General features: G+C 49.6%; 1 protein-coding gene across 1 annotated transcript in view; it reads left to right on the top strand.

The window, feature by feature from the left end:
• Nucleotides 1-15,325, top strand: part of Ramp1 (receptor activity modifying protein 1) — a 49,157-nt gene that overhangs the window by 17,480 nt on the left and 16,352 nt on the right. The window contains exon 2 of the mRNA XM_041650459.1: nucleotides 231-369. Within this exon, the coding sequence (XP_041506393.1) occupies nucleotides 231-369 (139 nt within the window). The remainder of the gene's footprint in view (nucleotides 1-230; nucleotides 370-15,325) is intronic.

Below are 15,325 nucleotides of genomic sequence, written 5' to 3'. Positions count from 1 at the left end.
GCAGCTCCCAGCACATCTGTGCTAAGGTCCTTCCTCCCTGCATTGCTTTTGTTGGAGTATTTTATTGCATCAAAATGAATCCAGGACGGGTGCTCTGTCCTAGTCACACAGCACAGGTTTCTGGTGCTCATGGTCCCTGGGATGGGCTCACCATGGGAGGGATGCATGGCAGAGGCTGTTTACCAGGAAGGAGACCCAGTAGGTAACAGCCCCTCCATGGTCTTTTGCAGCTCACCATGTCTTCATGGTCACTGCCTGCCGAAATCCTGACTATGGCACCGTCATCCACAACTTATGCTTCAGCCGCTTCCAGAAGAACATGGACGCCATTGGGAAGACTCTGTGGTGTGACTGGGAAAAGACCATAGAGTGAGTCTTGTCAGGAGAGGAGGAGGCTGGGAGGCAAGCCCTCTCCTTTATAGTAGGGTATCAAGACAATGGTCTGGGGGAAAGCCAGCATCTAAAGGGACAGGATTGAGGGCAAAGGGAGTACCAGTCATTGGTGGGTGGACGTGAGCTTGAAGGTGGCAGGGCTGGGTACTCCATTGCTGTACAGGTATCCATGGGTACCAGGAGGGCAGGAGAGGAAGGGTTCAGATTAGATAACCATAGCAACCAGGTGCAGGAACCTGGGGCAGTTGAGCCCCACTCAATGCTAGAAACCCCAAGTGACTGTCTTGTGACAGAAGCCAGGCCTCCAGGGGTCTCCCTGATAGCTCTTGCATCCTGTTGTCATGCCAGACTTGTCCTTACTATCTCTCCGTCCAGCCCACTTTGTCAGACTTGTCCTTACTATCTCTCTGTCCAGCCCACTTTGTTCTGGGTTCAGAACCTTTGCCCTGTCAGATCCAACTTTTCATCCCAAAGGCCCTTCTTCCAACTACCGTGTTTGCTCCCCGGCTCTCACATCCCAGGCACCCCAAGGCAGGCTTGGAGGTTCTCCCTGGCAGGGCCTTTCCATCAGCAAGAACAAGGATCAAAGCTTGGAGCGTCCACAATGCATTTTCTAGACTTCGTTTCTACTTTATTGTGTACGGTTGGGAACATCCTGGGACTCTGGTAGGTAAGTGCGTAAGTGTAGGTGTGTGTGTGTGTGTGTGTGTGTGTGTGTGTGTGTGTGTGTTGTACCAGATCCATCTGGAATTAGAGTTTTACAGAACCCAGGTCTAGAAGCTCCGCCCTCAGACAATAAGTGTTCAAGAGACAAATATTAGAGATGAAGAGAGCCCTTGACTCACAGCCACAGAACAGAAGAAAAGGATCAGCTTCTCCAGTGCAGGGAGTCAGGGCGGGAATGTCAACAAAGAAACTGATAAGAGGCAGGGAGGGGTTACCCATGTCTTTTCTGGGAATTGACAACACTCTTCTAGAAACTCAGGTGCTGCTGCTGCTGCTGCTGCTGCCATCACCACACCTGCCTCCTCCTCCTCTTCCTCTACTTCCTCTTCCTCCTCCTCCACCTCTTCCTTCTTTCTAGTTTCTGGTCAGAGAAGCTGGTACGTGTCTTTAGCCTCAAAAGGAAAATCAGCATCCTGGCAAATCTAGGTCAAGTTCATTCTGTACTACAGCCTGAACAAAACGCTCTTCAAACAATTCACATACCAACCACATATAGAGCTAAGCGGAATGTGACCATTTAGCTTGAGGCAGCAAAGGAGAAAGACACGATATGAAGGCAGAGACACCAGCCTCCTCCCCGGACCCAGACCCTTCGCATCTACAAGTCATGGGAAGTCTGTGTTGTCCGCAGAAGCCCCTCAGATCCCTGGGAAACTCTCAAGTCAGCAGTTACCACCACACAGCTGAACTCACAGGAACCCAGCTCTAGGGCCTCTAAACCATACAGCCTAGTCAACTACAAGCTAGTGAAACCAGAGATCTGTCTAGACGTTTCTCTGGTGGCGCAAGGAAGAGATTCATGATGAATGGACTGTGACCCAGCGGTGACAGGCAGCCTGGTGTCGGAATGGATGCTAAGGCTGTCTGAGGCCATTCCACAGAACAGGGTTTTCCTCCATCACTGGGACAGTACATAGTAGGTATGTAGTCTCGGTGTTCTGTGATAACAGGAAACTCTCTTCGGTGCCTGGGAGAAAAGAGAGGGAGTCCTGGGGGAGGGGCAGGTTTCATGGAGGGGAAGAGGAGGGGGACAGGAAGTTTCCCTTGGGACAATCTCTGAGAGCAAAGGGGGAGCCAGTGTCATTCAGAAAGAGAAAGCTTGCAGATGTCTCCAGAAGCACAAGCCTCGACTGGGCTTCTGCTGGAGGCCAGACAGGCCCTGTGGGATGATAAGGCCCTCGTGTGAGCTGAGCTCCAGAGTCTCCCTGGTAGAGGGAGGCTGGAGAGCGTGGGGTGTGGAGCACAGGTTCATGAGGTGGGACCTACTTTCCCTTGTGAACCTGGGTTCGGACTTATCTCACCCCTCGGGCCCTCCCTGCCCTGCAGAGCTCCTTTCCTCTTACTGAGGACAGTGCTCTTGCCCCCCCCTCTGTTTGGACAGAGCCTTTGTCTTCTTCCCTGTGAGTCTATGGTTCTCCCCAGCAGAGTCTATGGTTCTCGCACACTTGCTAAAGACAGCCTTTACCTTGGAATCAAGAATGGAAAAATTAGTTCTATGTTGTTGCTGTGACAAAAATAATCAGATGAAAAGCAATGTAGGGGAGAAAGAGGCTTATTGGGCTTACAGTTCCAGGTTACAGCGATCAGTGTAGGAAGTTGAAGCAGGAACTTCACATCCTAGTCACATCCAAAGTCCGAGCAGAGAGAAACGAATGCATGCACACTCACTTGCTACCTTGCTTGTGCTCAGCTCCATTTCCCCACTCTTATACAGTTCGGGATCTCCTGCCTAGGGAGTGATGCCACCTACAGTGGGCTGGGTCTTCTTACATCAATTAGCAATCCAGACAATTCTCCCCCACAGGCCAACCTGATCTGGACCATGCCTCAGTTAAGACTCTGTTTCCAGATGTCTACAATCATGGCGCAAAACTAAGGTTTGAGTTGTGCACCAGTCCTCCATCTCCTGTCCGAGCCCAGGATGGGGAGTTGTCCCCAGCACAAATGGGCTATATAAACTCGAGCCCTTCCACTCAGGACACAGGTGTCCAGAGGCCGAAGGCAAGCACCACAGGGTGTGGTGGTGGGGGGCCACTCAGGGTCTTTATCCATCATCTTATTACTATGCCCTTCTGGGCTGCTTGGAGACATTTGGCCTCCTCTTCTAAACCGAGGAATGAATCAGGAGTTGGAGAAGGAGAAGGGACAGGTCGTTAAAAATCGAAACAGCCTGTTCTTGGGCCTAATTGGCTTCCTGCCTCAGCTGAGCAGTTTGTATTTAAACGAAAGTTGCATTTATTATGACCCAGGGAAGACACAGGAGGGCCCTGAGGAAAAACACTCACTCCCTACCCCACATAGATCAGTGATTGCTCATAGTGCAGACTGCCTGCACGGGGAATCCTGGCAGAGATGACAGAGACATGGGCAGGGTGGCACAAGGATATTCTGAAGGAGGAGGAGGAGGAGGAGGAGGAGGAGGAGGAGGAGGAGGAGGAGGAGAAGGAGAAGAAGAAGAAGAAGAAGAAGAAGAAGAAGAAGAAGAAGAAGAAGAAGAAGAGGCCGCGGACTATAGATGTGCAAACTAGGAATGAGTATCACCAAGCCAAGGAGAAGTGGCCATGGTCAGAGCTAGGGATTGTGCCGCTGGGAGAGTCCACGTCATAGCAGCCCAACAGCAGATCTCAGGCCTGCAAGCTCCAGGTCTGTGCTATACAGTGATGGCCCCAGGCATGCCCCTGCCTCATCTCTGGGCACCTGTGAGTCTGTTTTAACCCAGTGAGAGGAGTTAAATTTCAGGGGAACTGAAGACACGAGTCCACTGTCTATAATGTGGAGAGATCATTTGGGAATACCCAGGTGGACAGGATTAATCCAGGGCTCCCTAAGTTGATGCAGGCTCTGGCCTTGTAGGACTTTCAAACGGGCTTTTGCTCTTTGCCACTGGTCCTTGTCTGAGCACTTCCTTGCTTGCCCAGGTTTATCTTTTTAAGGTCCAGACTAGGATTCAGCCATTTGTTCAAGGACCCCTCATTGCTCCTGTCAGGCTTTGAACTTTAGGGACCCAGATATGCATATCAGAGTCCACACATATCCAACCCCATATTGTGCGTGTGCATACGTGTGTGTCCACATGCAGACACGGGATTAGATGGAACCAGTGTAACTGCACAGAATTAGAAGAAAATATGGCTAGCTCCTCTTTGTAGGGACTTTAAGAGCTGGCTTATGGGGCTGGGGAGATGGCCCAGTGGGTAGGGGCCCTTGCTGTGCAAGAATAAGGACTTGATTTTGGATCTCTAGGTCCTCACTGGAAAAAAAAACATAACTACACACACTTGTAACCCCAGCACTGGAGGGAACAGAGACAGGAGGATTGCTGGGGCTTCCTGGCTGCTGGCTTAGTTGGTGGAGGAAGCAGTAATAGATCCAGGCTCGATGAGAGATCTTGTCTCAAAGAAACAAGTGGGAGAGAAATAGAGGAAGGCAGCTGTCTGCTCAGGCCTCTAGTTTCATGTAGATACCAAAAAATTAATAATAATAATTTAAAAAAGAATTGGAAGTCTGGAGAGATGGCTCAGTGGTTAAGAGCACTTGTTGCTCTTCTAGAGGGCCCAAGTCAGGTTCACAACGTCCACATTGGGTAGCTTATAACTGCCTGTAATCCCGGCTTCAGGAGATCTGACACCCTTTTCTGGCCTTTTTGGATACCCACACATATGTGACGTACACACACAAACACATACACACATATGCATGCACACACACACACACACATGCACACATACTCATGCACATAAAAGAACTGAAGAACCCATGGACAGGTAGCAGGCTGAGTGAGAATGTCTATTATAGGGCTTACTGCTATGTGGACTCAGCCTCAGAGTTGAATTTCTTCCCATGGACCAGGTTAAGGCCAACCACATCACCAGGATTACTCCTTGGACCTCGGACGCTAAACATACTCCCCAGATTCCCTCGACAGCACCCAGACTGGTGGTTGGTTTTGCTAACTGGGTCCTAGGCTTGGCCATGTGGACACACTGGGTGATCTGAGAGCTTCCTCCTGCCCTCCGCCCTTTCCTCATTCTCTACACCCACCCACTTCCTATGGTGAATGTCCCGTTGCCCCCTCCTGTTTCCTTCCTGTGTTCCTTTCGCACAAATGGGCAGATGCGTGTATTTTTCTTCTATCTTCATTCTTACACAAGGGACAGCATGTAACGGCTCCTCTTGCTGTTTAGACCATGTGTTTACTTAGCAGTATGTTCTGGAACTTCCTTCCTGGCAGGACACGAAGAGCTTCTCTGTCTGTTTTCATAACTGCCTAGTATTCCACTGTGCAGTTTCTCAGCTGCCCCCTGTGGGGAGTCAGCTTTTCACTCAAACAGCGCTCGCTCGCAGAGGCTGTCTGGGCCTTCCCACCCCCTCACTGTTGGGCCGATACCTGGGCTCACAGGGTGGGAAGGTGGTGCCCTGAGGACTGCACCCCCATTTGTTGTGCCAGGGGCACCTGTGTCCCCAAGGCTTTTCCAGCAGATGTGCTGCCCTGCTTAAACTGTCACTGTCTGAGAAGTGGCGTCTCTGGTTACGATGAATCTGAATATCGTGCTTGTTTCAAGGGTCATTCTTTCTGCAACTTGTTTGTCCAGCTCTTTTTTTTAAAATTGTGTTTCCAGTGCTTTCTAAGATCTATGAATACTAACTAAGGAGAATCCAGCATGTCTTCCTGACCTCTTCCAGTTATCAGCCATCTTTTGATGTACTTTTTGGTGACATACATTTTTTGGAGGGGCGTGTTCAAGACAGGGTTTCTCTGTGTAACAACCCTGGCCATCCTGGAACTCTCTTTGTAGATCAAGCCAACCTTAAGCTCACAGAGACCCAGCCTCTGCCTCCTGAGTGCTGGGATTAAAGGAAGGCACCACTACTGTCCAGCAGAAACATGCATTTTCTAACTCAGGCAGGTTCGTTACTCTTCCTCATGGTTCAGTTCAAGACAAGGCTAGAAAGCCCTTCGTTACAGTGGCTTTTCCTTGAACTTACACAGTTCTGCTGGCTGCAGCTACATCCATGTCAGTGTGGAGTTTATCCCTGTGTATAGCTGTGAAGTAGGAATCAAATCCTATCTTTTCCCAGGTTGTTTCATTTATTGCAAAATCTGTCTTTCGGCTGGTGGCTTTAGAGATGTGTCCTATAGGACACAGAAACTGTGGTGGGAGGGTCGGTGTCATTTCAGACCAGCCAGATCTGAGTCTGCCTGATAGCCTGCAGTCCTTGACAATCCAGGCTGAAAGGAGGACCCATGTAGAGATCTGAGTCTGCCTGATAGCCTGCAGTCCTTGACAATCCAGGCTGAAAGGAGGACCCATGTAGAGGGAGGGAGCCATTGAATTATTTTTAAAGTACTCTGTGGCCCAGGGGTGTGGCTCAGAGGTGGAGCGTGTGCCTGTGTCTGGAAGGCCCTAGAAGGCTCCATCCCGAACCACACACATGCATATGCACACATTTACACACACACACACTTACATGAACACATGTGCACTCAAAAGGGGGAAACAGCTCTGTGTGTCGTAGAGACAGAAATTGCCAAGTAACAGCACAGAGCAGCCAAGAGCATTCAGGATAGTTTCTGACCAACAGAAGTCTTCCTGGAGTGGCTCATATCAGCCTGTGGCCTGACTTGATTTTCCACGGTCAAGGTATGCAACAATTTGGGGCTTCGGATTTTTTTTTTTGAGACAATCTCACTCTGTAGTCTAGGCTGATATGAACCATGCTACATTGACCTGGCTGGTCTTGAACTTGTGACAATCCTCTCAGCTCCTCCCTGAGTGCTGGGAATGCATACCTGGCAAGGTATGTAGCCATTAAAGTTACCTGCATGCCTAGCTACTCACATCAGCCCGGGGCTTAACAGCAGCCTTCCACTTTGATCGTGACACCACCCCACCCCCACCCCACAGCCCTGCTTTTCATTTGTTACTTTCTGGGTGGATCTGTCAGAATGCCTGTTGGGAGAGAGGTTCAGAATCACCCTGAGTCCTTGGCAGCAGCACAGGGCATCTCAGGGTCAGCAGCACCCAGCAAGTACCTGCAGGCACATGAACTAAGCGCCAGACCTCACTGTGTGCTGGGCTGAGAGCTCTCATTACCATGTTATCTCATTAAACCACAGCCACGGTCTTCTAATGGAAACATAATGTCATCTAGCATATTGACTGGGAATCTAATCCAACTGGAGAAGGTAAAAAGAACATGGAAAAAAGTGTCATGGGAAACTCGCTACCAGAGACACTGCTGCAGGTGTTGGGTAAGAGAGGAGTCAAAACAACAGAAGGGTCTGGAATGTGCCAGATCCAGCTAGAAAGTAGGTGCTTTGTTGCTTTATAACTTATTTTAAATTTTTATTTATCATTGTGTGTGTGTGTGTGTGTGTGTATGCGCGCGCGCATGCACCCACGCACACCTGCGCGCATCTATGTCATGGCCCTTTTGTGGAGGTCAGAGGACAACTTGCTGAAGTTGGTCCCCTCCTTCCACCATGTGAGTCCTAGCAACTGAACTCAGTCGCCTTTACCCACTGAGCCATCTTGTCAACCCTAACCTATTTTTTAAACTGGTACATAACAATGTAGAGATCGTACATGCCAGGTGGGCACAGTGTGGCATTTGATATGCATGCACTTTGTGTAGTGCTTAAGTCAGATTAAACATCTGTCTCAAGCGTTTGTTCTCTCTCTTCCTCTCTCTCTCTCTCTCTCTCTCTCTCTCTCTCTCTCTCTGTGTGTGTGTGTGTGTGTGTGTGTGTGGTGTCTCTCTCTACCAGGACAAGGTTTCTCTGTGTAGTCCTGGCTTTCCTGGAACTCTCTCTCTGTAGACCAGGCTGGTCTTGAACTCAGAGATCCACCTGTCTCTGCCTCCTCCTGAGTGCTGGGATATACGAGTGCCACCACCACTGGGTACTGGGTTCATTCCTCCCTCTCCTTAAACAGTTACCATGGTTACTGCTCTCTCTAAGCGCCCTAATGCAACCACAGGTCAACATTCCTTGCTCCTAGCCTTCCTTGTTACTCAACCCCAATCTTTGCCCATTCCTCCCTGCCCTGTGTGCCCACCATTTGATCATGAGCCCCCCACTCTCATCTGTCTTGTGGTCAGTGTGTGGATCCTATGTGTGAGTGAGAGCATGTGTGTCTTTCTGTGCCTGGTTTACCTCACTTAAGGATCCAGTTCCATCTCAGTCAAAAATGGCGACACTTGGTTCTTCCTAGTGGCTGAATGGTGTCCAGTCACATGTTTGTGTTATGTTATATTTACTCAGTCTCCCAATGGTGGAAGCTTCGGGTCTCTCTGTTTCTCAGCTGGTGTATGAAACATGAGCTCAGATGGCTATTAGACATTTCAAGACAAACCAAAAATAGAATTGCTGGACTGTATAGTACTTCTGTCTTCAATTTTTCAAAGAAATCCTCTGGTTTCTTATATCACGAGAAATACCAAGTTGATGCCCTGATTTTCTTTCTATTGCCATAATAAAGAGCATGGCCCAAAGCAGCTGAGAGAGGGAAGGGTTTATTTCCACTTAGAGCTTATAGTCCATCATCCAGGGAAGCCAGGGCGGCAGCTCAAGCAAGGCAGGAACCTGGATGCAGGAACTGAAGCAGGGGCCACGGAGGAGTAGCTTGTCTCCGTGGCTTTCTCATCCCTCCCAGGACCTCCTGGCCAGGTTGACACCACCCACTGTGGGCTGGGCCCCACATCAATCATTCATCAAGAAAATTCCCCCCACCGGCTCGCCTACAGGCCAGTCTGAAGGAAACATTTCGTCCGTTGTGGCTTTTTGTCTTCCCAGATGACCTAGTTTGTGTCAGACTGCCAAAAGAGTCAACCAGCACAGTTGGTTAAGAGGGGAAGTACCACTGCTCTTTCCTTCCTGAACAGCTTCAGGCTGTGAGACGCCGCCTTAGGTGAGAAAAAGATGCTAGAAACAGATAGCAATCTACACCGGGCCACCACCTGCCATGGCCTGCTCACCAGAACTCAACGGCACCCCAGAGCACGGCTACCTTCCTGGCAGGCAAGGTGCCTGCTCTCTCTACAGAAACCACCAGAGTTTGTAATTGCAGGCCCTATCTGTCCTGATTCCAAAGGCCCAGTTCTCCAATGGCCTGTCAGAATCTGTGAAGCTGAGAATCCAAGGCTGTCCCCAGAGGTGTGGCTCTGGCTTACTGACCCCAATCTGAGTCATGAAGACCCTCCAGCTGGCCTACAGTCTTTGGAGTTACAGGTAGGACTGTCTGGGTCCCCAGGAATGAGGTTGGCCATGCTATGGATTACCAGAAGGACAAATGTCAGAGACCTGCCGTGCGTGGCTACCCAGGATGCTATGCTCTGAGTAGGAGACAGCATATCCAGATCACGGTTTTAGAACATTGATTTAGGCAGGGTGCGACAACCCGTGTTCCCTGCTTGGGCCTGCTGCCTACCCTGCTATGCCGGAGCATACAGCCTCCTTTGTGTGTTCAGGGCAAGTGTTGAGGCAGGAAACTCTCTCAGCTCCCAGCAGTCTGGAGGAGTTGCCTATGTTTTGAATTTCAGCAGGAACGGAACGGGAAGCTTCTTCTTAGACCTCCAAAAGCTCTGAAAAGGCAACTGAGCAGCAGTCAGTGAGCTTCTCCAGGCTCATACTCTTACTTGTGTTACACAGGGTAGTAGGATTCATTTTCCTCCATGTGCGCCACAGGGCAGCCATGTTGCCAGAAGCTTGGTACAGGAGGCTACCCACTGGCTTGCATCCCTCCCACCCTGCCACCCCGGGACGATCTCCGTTACTATGGGGATGTACCCACAGAGGCCTTCACCCTAGAACTTGCCATGTGCCAGTGAGTACTGAGGTCACATTTGTGCTGAGCCTGGTAGCTATGGGGCTGACGACCTCATTTGTGATGGTGAGAAACTGGGATGTTAAAGAAGGGCTTCCTGGCTTAGCAGGACCAATGAATGGGTACCCTGGGAGGTCATGTGTCACAGGATCTAAAGCAGCCACTTTGTAGACCAAGACTACTCCCTGCCCACTACCATACTGTCTCTCCAGGCTCTGTGTTTCCCTTTGGCAGAGTAAAGGCAGCAAAACAAACCTTACCTGCCTCAAAGATGACAACCAGTTGAGCTGTAGAAATAGCTAATGATGTGTTTTGCGGTACCCTGCCCACCTGTACCTGCGGTCTAGATCCAGGTCTAGACAGCGGAACTATACTTTAGGGGTGGAGCTTCCAGGGGGAAAGAGAAAGGCACAGCCAGGGGCTTACTGCATCAGGGTCTAGGCTCACAAAGGATGCAGCAAGGAAGAAGAGGCTACCATCAGCACCATGCCCCAGAACAACCCTGTGGCTGACAGTGGGTATAGAGGAGGCACTGCCAGAGACCACAGTCCAAGCCGAGTTCAGTCGTTACGGCTCACAGTCCCAGTCTGTGTTCACCCTGCTGGCAGCTGCTCCTTTCCCAGTGCTCTACGCTGAAGGAATTTTCTTTGAGAGGGACAGGAAGCCCTCATGGGCTGCAGTAGCCTTTTGATTGAGATCACTTCACTGAACAATGTATGCTTGCCCCAAGTGAGTTCTAGCGGATATCCCCCGAGAGTCTGTGGAACCAGCCTGTTGGGCTGTGAAGACAGGAAGGGGAGCCCCATTTCCTTCCTCAGCTCCCAGAGAGGGGCTGCTGACAGCTACTCCTTTATGCCCAATGACTTTGGCATCAATCTTGGGCTCCCCTTTGTCCCAGTCTCTGGGCATCTTCCTTGTGGGAGACAGGGCTAAGCGAGTGGCCGATAAAGTGGATACCTCCGCGGCGTGGTGGCTGTTAGTGCGGGCTGTAGCACCTAGAACTCTGGGTTGTCCTTTCCCTCTGCCTTGGATTAAAACCTCAGCTGTAGGGTGCAGCCAGTCTCTGTGTTCAAAGGTAAAAAGTTGCGACTTTGGACAGCACTAAATAGCTCCCACCCTGTGGAAGGCAAACAGGTGGGATGTCTCCAGTGATGTAACTTGCTAGCATTTCCCTGTGGACATTGTTTCCGGGCCCTCACCCAGAACGCTCCGGAGCCATTCAGGCTCAAACAGCCAGGTGCTGACACTGGGCTTCACTGAACCTCCTCACTGGCTGCCTTCCGAGGCTCCCATGCGGGCAAGAGGAAGACATGCTACTGATGCTGCGTCTTGTGTGCTGTCGGGAAGAGCTGGGTGGGTGGAGGTGGCAGCCAGTGTCCCTTCCACCTGCTCCTTCACCCCAGCCATCCTCAGGCCAACATTCGGAATCTCCCCACATCTACCGTTGTTCATTACTCAGCTCGTGGACCTTTCTCGAGGAGACGTGAGAAGGGACATTATCAACCTTCTGTGGGAGGTTGTATGTGCTAATACACAGTAGCATTCCCTGGGTATATTTTGAAGCTCCCTTTTCCCTTAAGGGACTTTGGGAACTTAAACACTACCCACTGAGCCATCTTTCCAGTCCTTCCATCCCGTCCCCTCTTGAAGTGGTATGCCAGCATGTGCTTCATTGGCAGCTCCTGGCTTTCTTCTCCAGTCTCCTTTAGGATCAAGAGCACATTTGCCTGAGGGAACAGACCCAGCAGACCTTGCAGTTAATGGTGGGGAAGAACTTGGTGCGAGAATGAGTCCGTCACCAGTCCGTCAAGTCTCCCATTCCCGTCCCCTGCTTCTTGGCTGTTTCTTGTTTTGGTGTTTCTGTTTCATCGGCGTTTACTCGGTCTAGCTACTCCAGACCCACCCTACCAAGACGCAGGGCAGCCCTGGGAATGTTTAATCTTCTCCAGTCTCAGGCCTCCGTCTTTATTTTATCTAGGTCCTTCTTTATTCCTGTTTAGTTACCATTTCCTTCATCAGAAGGAAATGAGGATGGGGCTGGATAGGGCTGGGAAGATAGCTCAGCGGTTAAGACCAGGGGCTGCTCATCTAGATGACCTGAGCTTGGTTCCCAGCACCCACACAGTGGCTTATCAACAATCAGAACTCTACTTTCAGGGGACCCAGTGCCTTCTTCTGACCTCCATGGGCATCAGACATGCACGTGGTACACATACATACATGCAGGCAAACCACCAATACACATAAAAATATTTTTTTAATTTAATTTAAGAAATGAGGAGAACCATTTCTTCATACCAGTGGGATAATCTAAGAGACAAGCTGTGCTTCAGAGACTGGTGTGATTAAATAGTGAGGAATTTTTTGGTTTTTGGCTTTTTGTTACTTTAACTTTTATCGTTCCCTTTACCCCTTAAAAAAATTAAGTGGCTGGGGAGATGACTCAGTGGGTAAAATATTTATTGCATGAACATGAGGATTTGAATTTGATCCCCAGCACCCACGTAAGAGCTGTATATGGCTAAGTGAGCCTGTAACCGCAGTGCTGGAGGAATCCGAGGAGTCTGAGGTAGGAGGATGCTAGGGCTCACCGGTCCACCACTCTAGCATGAGGATGCTAGGGCTCACCGGTCCACCACTCTAGCATGAGGATGCTAGGGCTCACCGGTCCACCACTCTAGCATGAGGATGCTAGGGCTCACTGGTCCACCACTCTAGCATGAGGATGCTAGGGCTCACCGGTCCACCACTCTAGCATGAGGATGCTAGGGCTCACCGGTTCACCACTCTAGCAGGAGGATGCCAGGGCTCACTGGTCCACCACTCTAACAGGAGGATGCCAGGGCTCACTGGTCCACCACTCTAGCAGGAGGATGCCAGGGCTCACTGGTCCACCACTCTAGCAGGAGGATGCCAGGGCTCACCGGTCCACCACTCTAGCAGGAGGATGCCAGGGCTCACTGGTCCACCGCTCTAGCTGAAACCTCCAGCTTCAGGTTCAATAAAAGACCATGTCTCAAAAATTAATGTGGAGCCCAGGGGAAGAAGACACCAGGCATCTACCTGTGGCCTCCACACTGTGCAGACAAACGTGTACACACATGTATACTTACATGTATCAACCACATAATTTTAAAAGATGGGTTTTTTTTTGCTTTCTTCCTAAGATTTAGTCCCCTTCTCCTGCTCTTGCCCCAGTTTAAATTTTCTTACTTTTAAATGCTAGTAAAAGCATTTAATCCATAATGTTTTTCTTTCTTTTGTTTTGATTGGTTGATCTGGGTTGGGGTATTTGGAGAGAATGTAAAAAGAGCATAGCCCTGGCCTTTTTTCCCCCCTATGGTGCTAATAGGTTGTGGTTTGTCGTATTTCCTCTATGAAGTCTTCTTGTTTGCTGTCCTTTGCTTTGGTTATCGTCATCCTGACTTTCCTTGGACAAGTGTTTGTTTTTGTGCCTGTTTGTTTGGTTTTGGTTTTTTGAGACAGGGTTTCTCTGTGTAACAGCCTTGGCTGTCCTGGAACCCGTTCTGTAGACCAGGCTGGCCTCTGCCTCCAGAGCCCTGGGATTAAAGGCATGTGCCACCACCAGCAATTGTATCTTCATCCTCATAGGCTCAGGTTTTCATACTCTGCCGTCCATCCTCTCCATTGACCCCAGGGCCTGCCTCACACTGGGCAAGCTCTCTACCTCTGAGCCACATCCCGGCTCGCTCACTGTTCTTAATTTCATCTCCTGATGTAGAAAGAGGAGACAGCAGGTGAGCTCCTACCTGAAGATCTTCTGTGAACCCAAGAAACAGTCGACCGTGAAGTCTGCTTTCTTCTCTTGATCCCCAGAACAAGTGTGAGTGTAGCACAGTTAATAAAAACCCAGAGATAGGGGCTGAAGAGATGACTCAGTGGTGAAGAGCATTGCCTGCTCTTCCAAAGGTTCTGAGTTCAATTCCCAGCAACCACATGGTGGCTCACAACCATCTGTAATGAGGTCTGGTGCCCTCTTCTGGCCTGCAGACATACACACAGAGAATATAGTATACATAATATATATATATATATATATATATATATATATATATATATATATATTTTAAAAAAACAACCCAGAGATAGAAAATGGGGTTCAACCTGAAGGTCAGAAAAGCAAAACAGCCAGCCACTGGCTCTTACTTCTACCTCAGTCCGAAATGGCGATCCTGCCTCCAGGAATCTCAGAATGAGACTGTGTCTGAGAGCTGTCTCCTCCCGTTTCATATTCCTCTCTAGTGCTGGGATTAAAGGTGTGCACTAGCACTGCCCGGTTTCTATGGCAAACTAATATGGCTACTGGGTTTAAAGGGGTGTGTCACCCTTGCCTGTCTGTAAGGCTGGTCAGTGGGGCTGTTTTACATTCTGAACTTCAGGAAAGCTTTATTTATCAAGATACAGATGAGATATCCCTACATGTGAGTGTTGATCCCTGTGCTCAGACACTCCTTTTTCTGTCCTGGACAGAGGATATTAGTGTCTTCAATTCTAATACTTTTTAAATCTTTTTCTGTGTTGTTTTTCTATCGGGCATTCGCATGTGTCTTCTGCTGTGTTCCGGGCATGCCACAGTGTGACCTGCTGCTGCCAAGGCTGTCTCTTAGCTCGCCAGGTCACAGGATCCCTTAGCTGTAGATGACAGTCTCCTCTTGACAGTAGCATCCCCACATTTCAACTGCTTGTGGTCCACTTTCTCTTTGGTCTTCCTCTCTGTTCCTGTTTGCAGAATCTCTCCTGCCAGCGCTTCTTGCTTGATTTTATTTCCACATGGACGACAATGAGCCTTCTTCCCAAGGCCTTGATGTGGAGTTTTGTGTTCTTTGTTCTCTCGGGTACTCCGCTTTTGTCTTCTGAGGTTTTCTCCCTCTTTCTATGTGTTCCCCCTCCTATTGTTGAGACCTGATGTGCTTTCTATTTTTGAGTGAGACTGTAATATTGCATGACATGCAAAACCTACATATGTATGCCTGTATTTACTTTCTTACTTGTCAATCTACACAAGTTGGATCCTTCTCCTTGAAAGAGCAGCAATCTCCGATTTCCACCACCCCCTCTCCCTCCCTCCCTCCTCTCTCCCCGCCTCCTTCCATCTCTATCTTTTCCCGCCTCGCTCTTTGCTCCCCACTTCTCAACTGACTGCAGGTATATGTTCTCACCCCTGCCTCTCCCTCTGTGTCCTCCGGTTTGATGTTTTTCACTGTGTCTGTCTTTGATGGTCGCACCCTCAAGCTGGCATTTCGTCCTGACAATCCAGATAAGAAGCTCTGTTCCAGCTTTTGTTCGCTTTGCAAAGGGGTTGTTAATTTCCACGTCTTAGTCTTTCTAGAATGCCATCGTTCCCTCCCATACAGATCTTT

The sequence above is a fragment of the Microtus oregoni genome, unplaced genomic scaffold (assembly GCF_018167655.1).
Source record: "Microtus oregoni isolate MIOR12 unplaced genomic scaffold, Mior012 000004F_ref0000308, whole genome shotgun sequence".
NCBI lineage: Eukaryota > Metazoa > Chordata > Mammalia > Rodentia > Cricetidae > Microtus > Microtus oregoni.
Note: the sequence above shows the minus strand (reverse complement) of the source record. Positions and strands in the feature narration are given on the sequence as shown.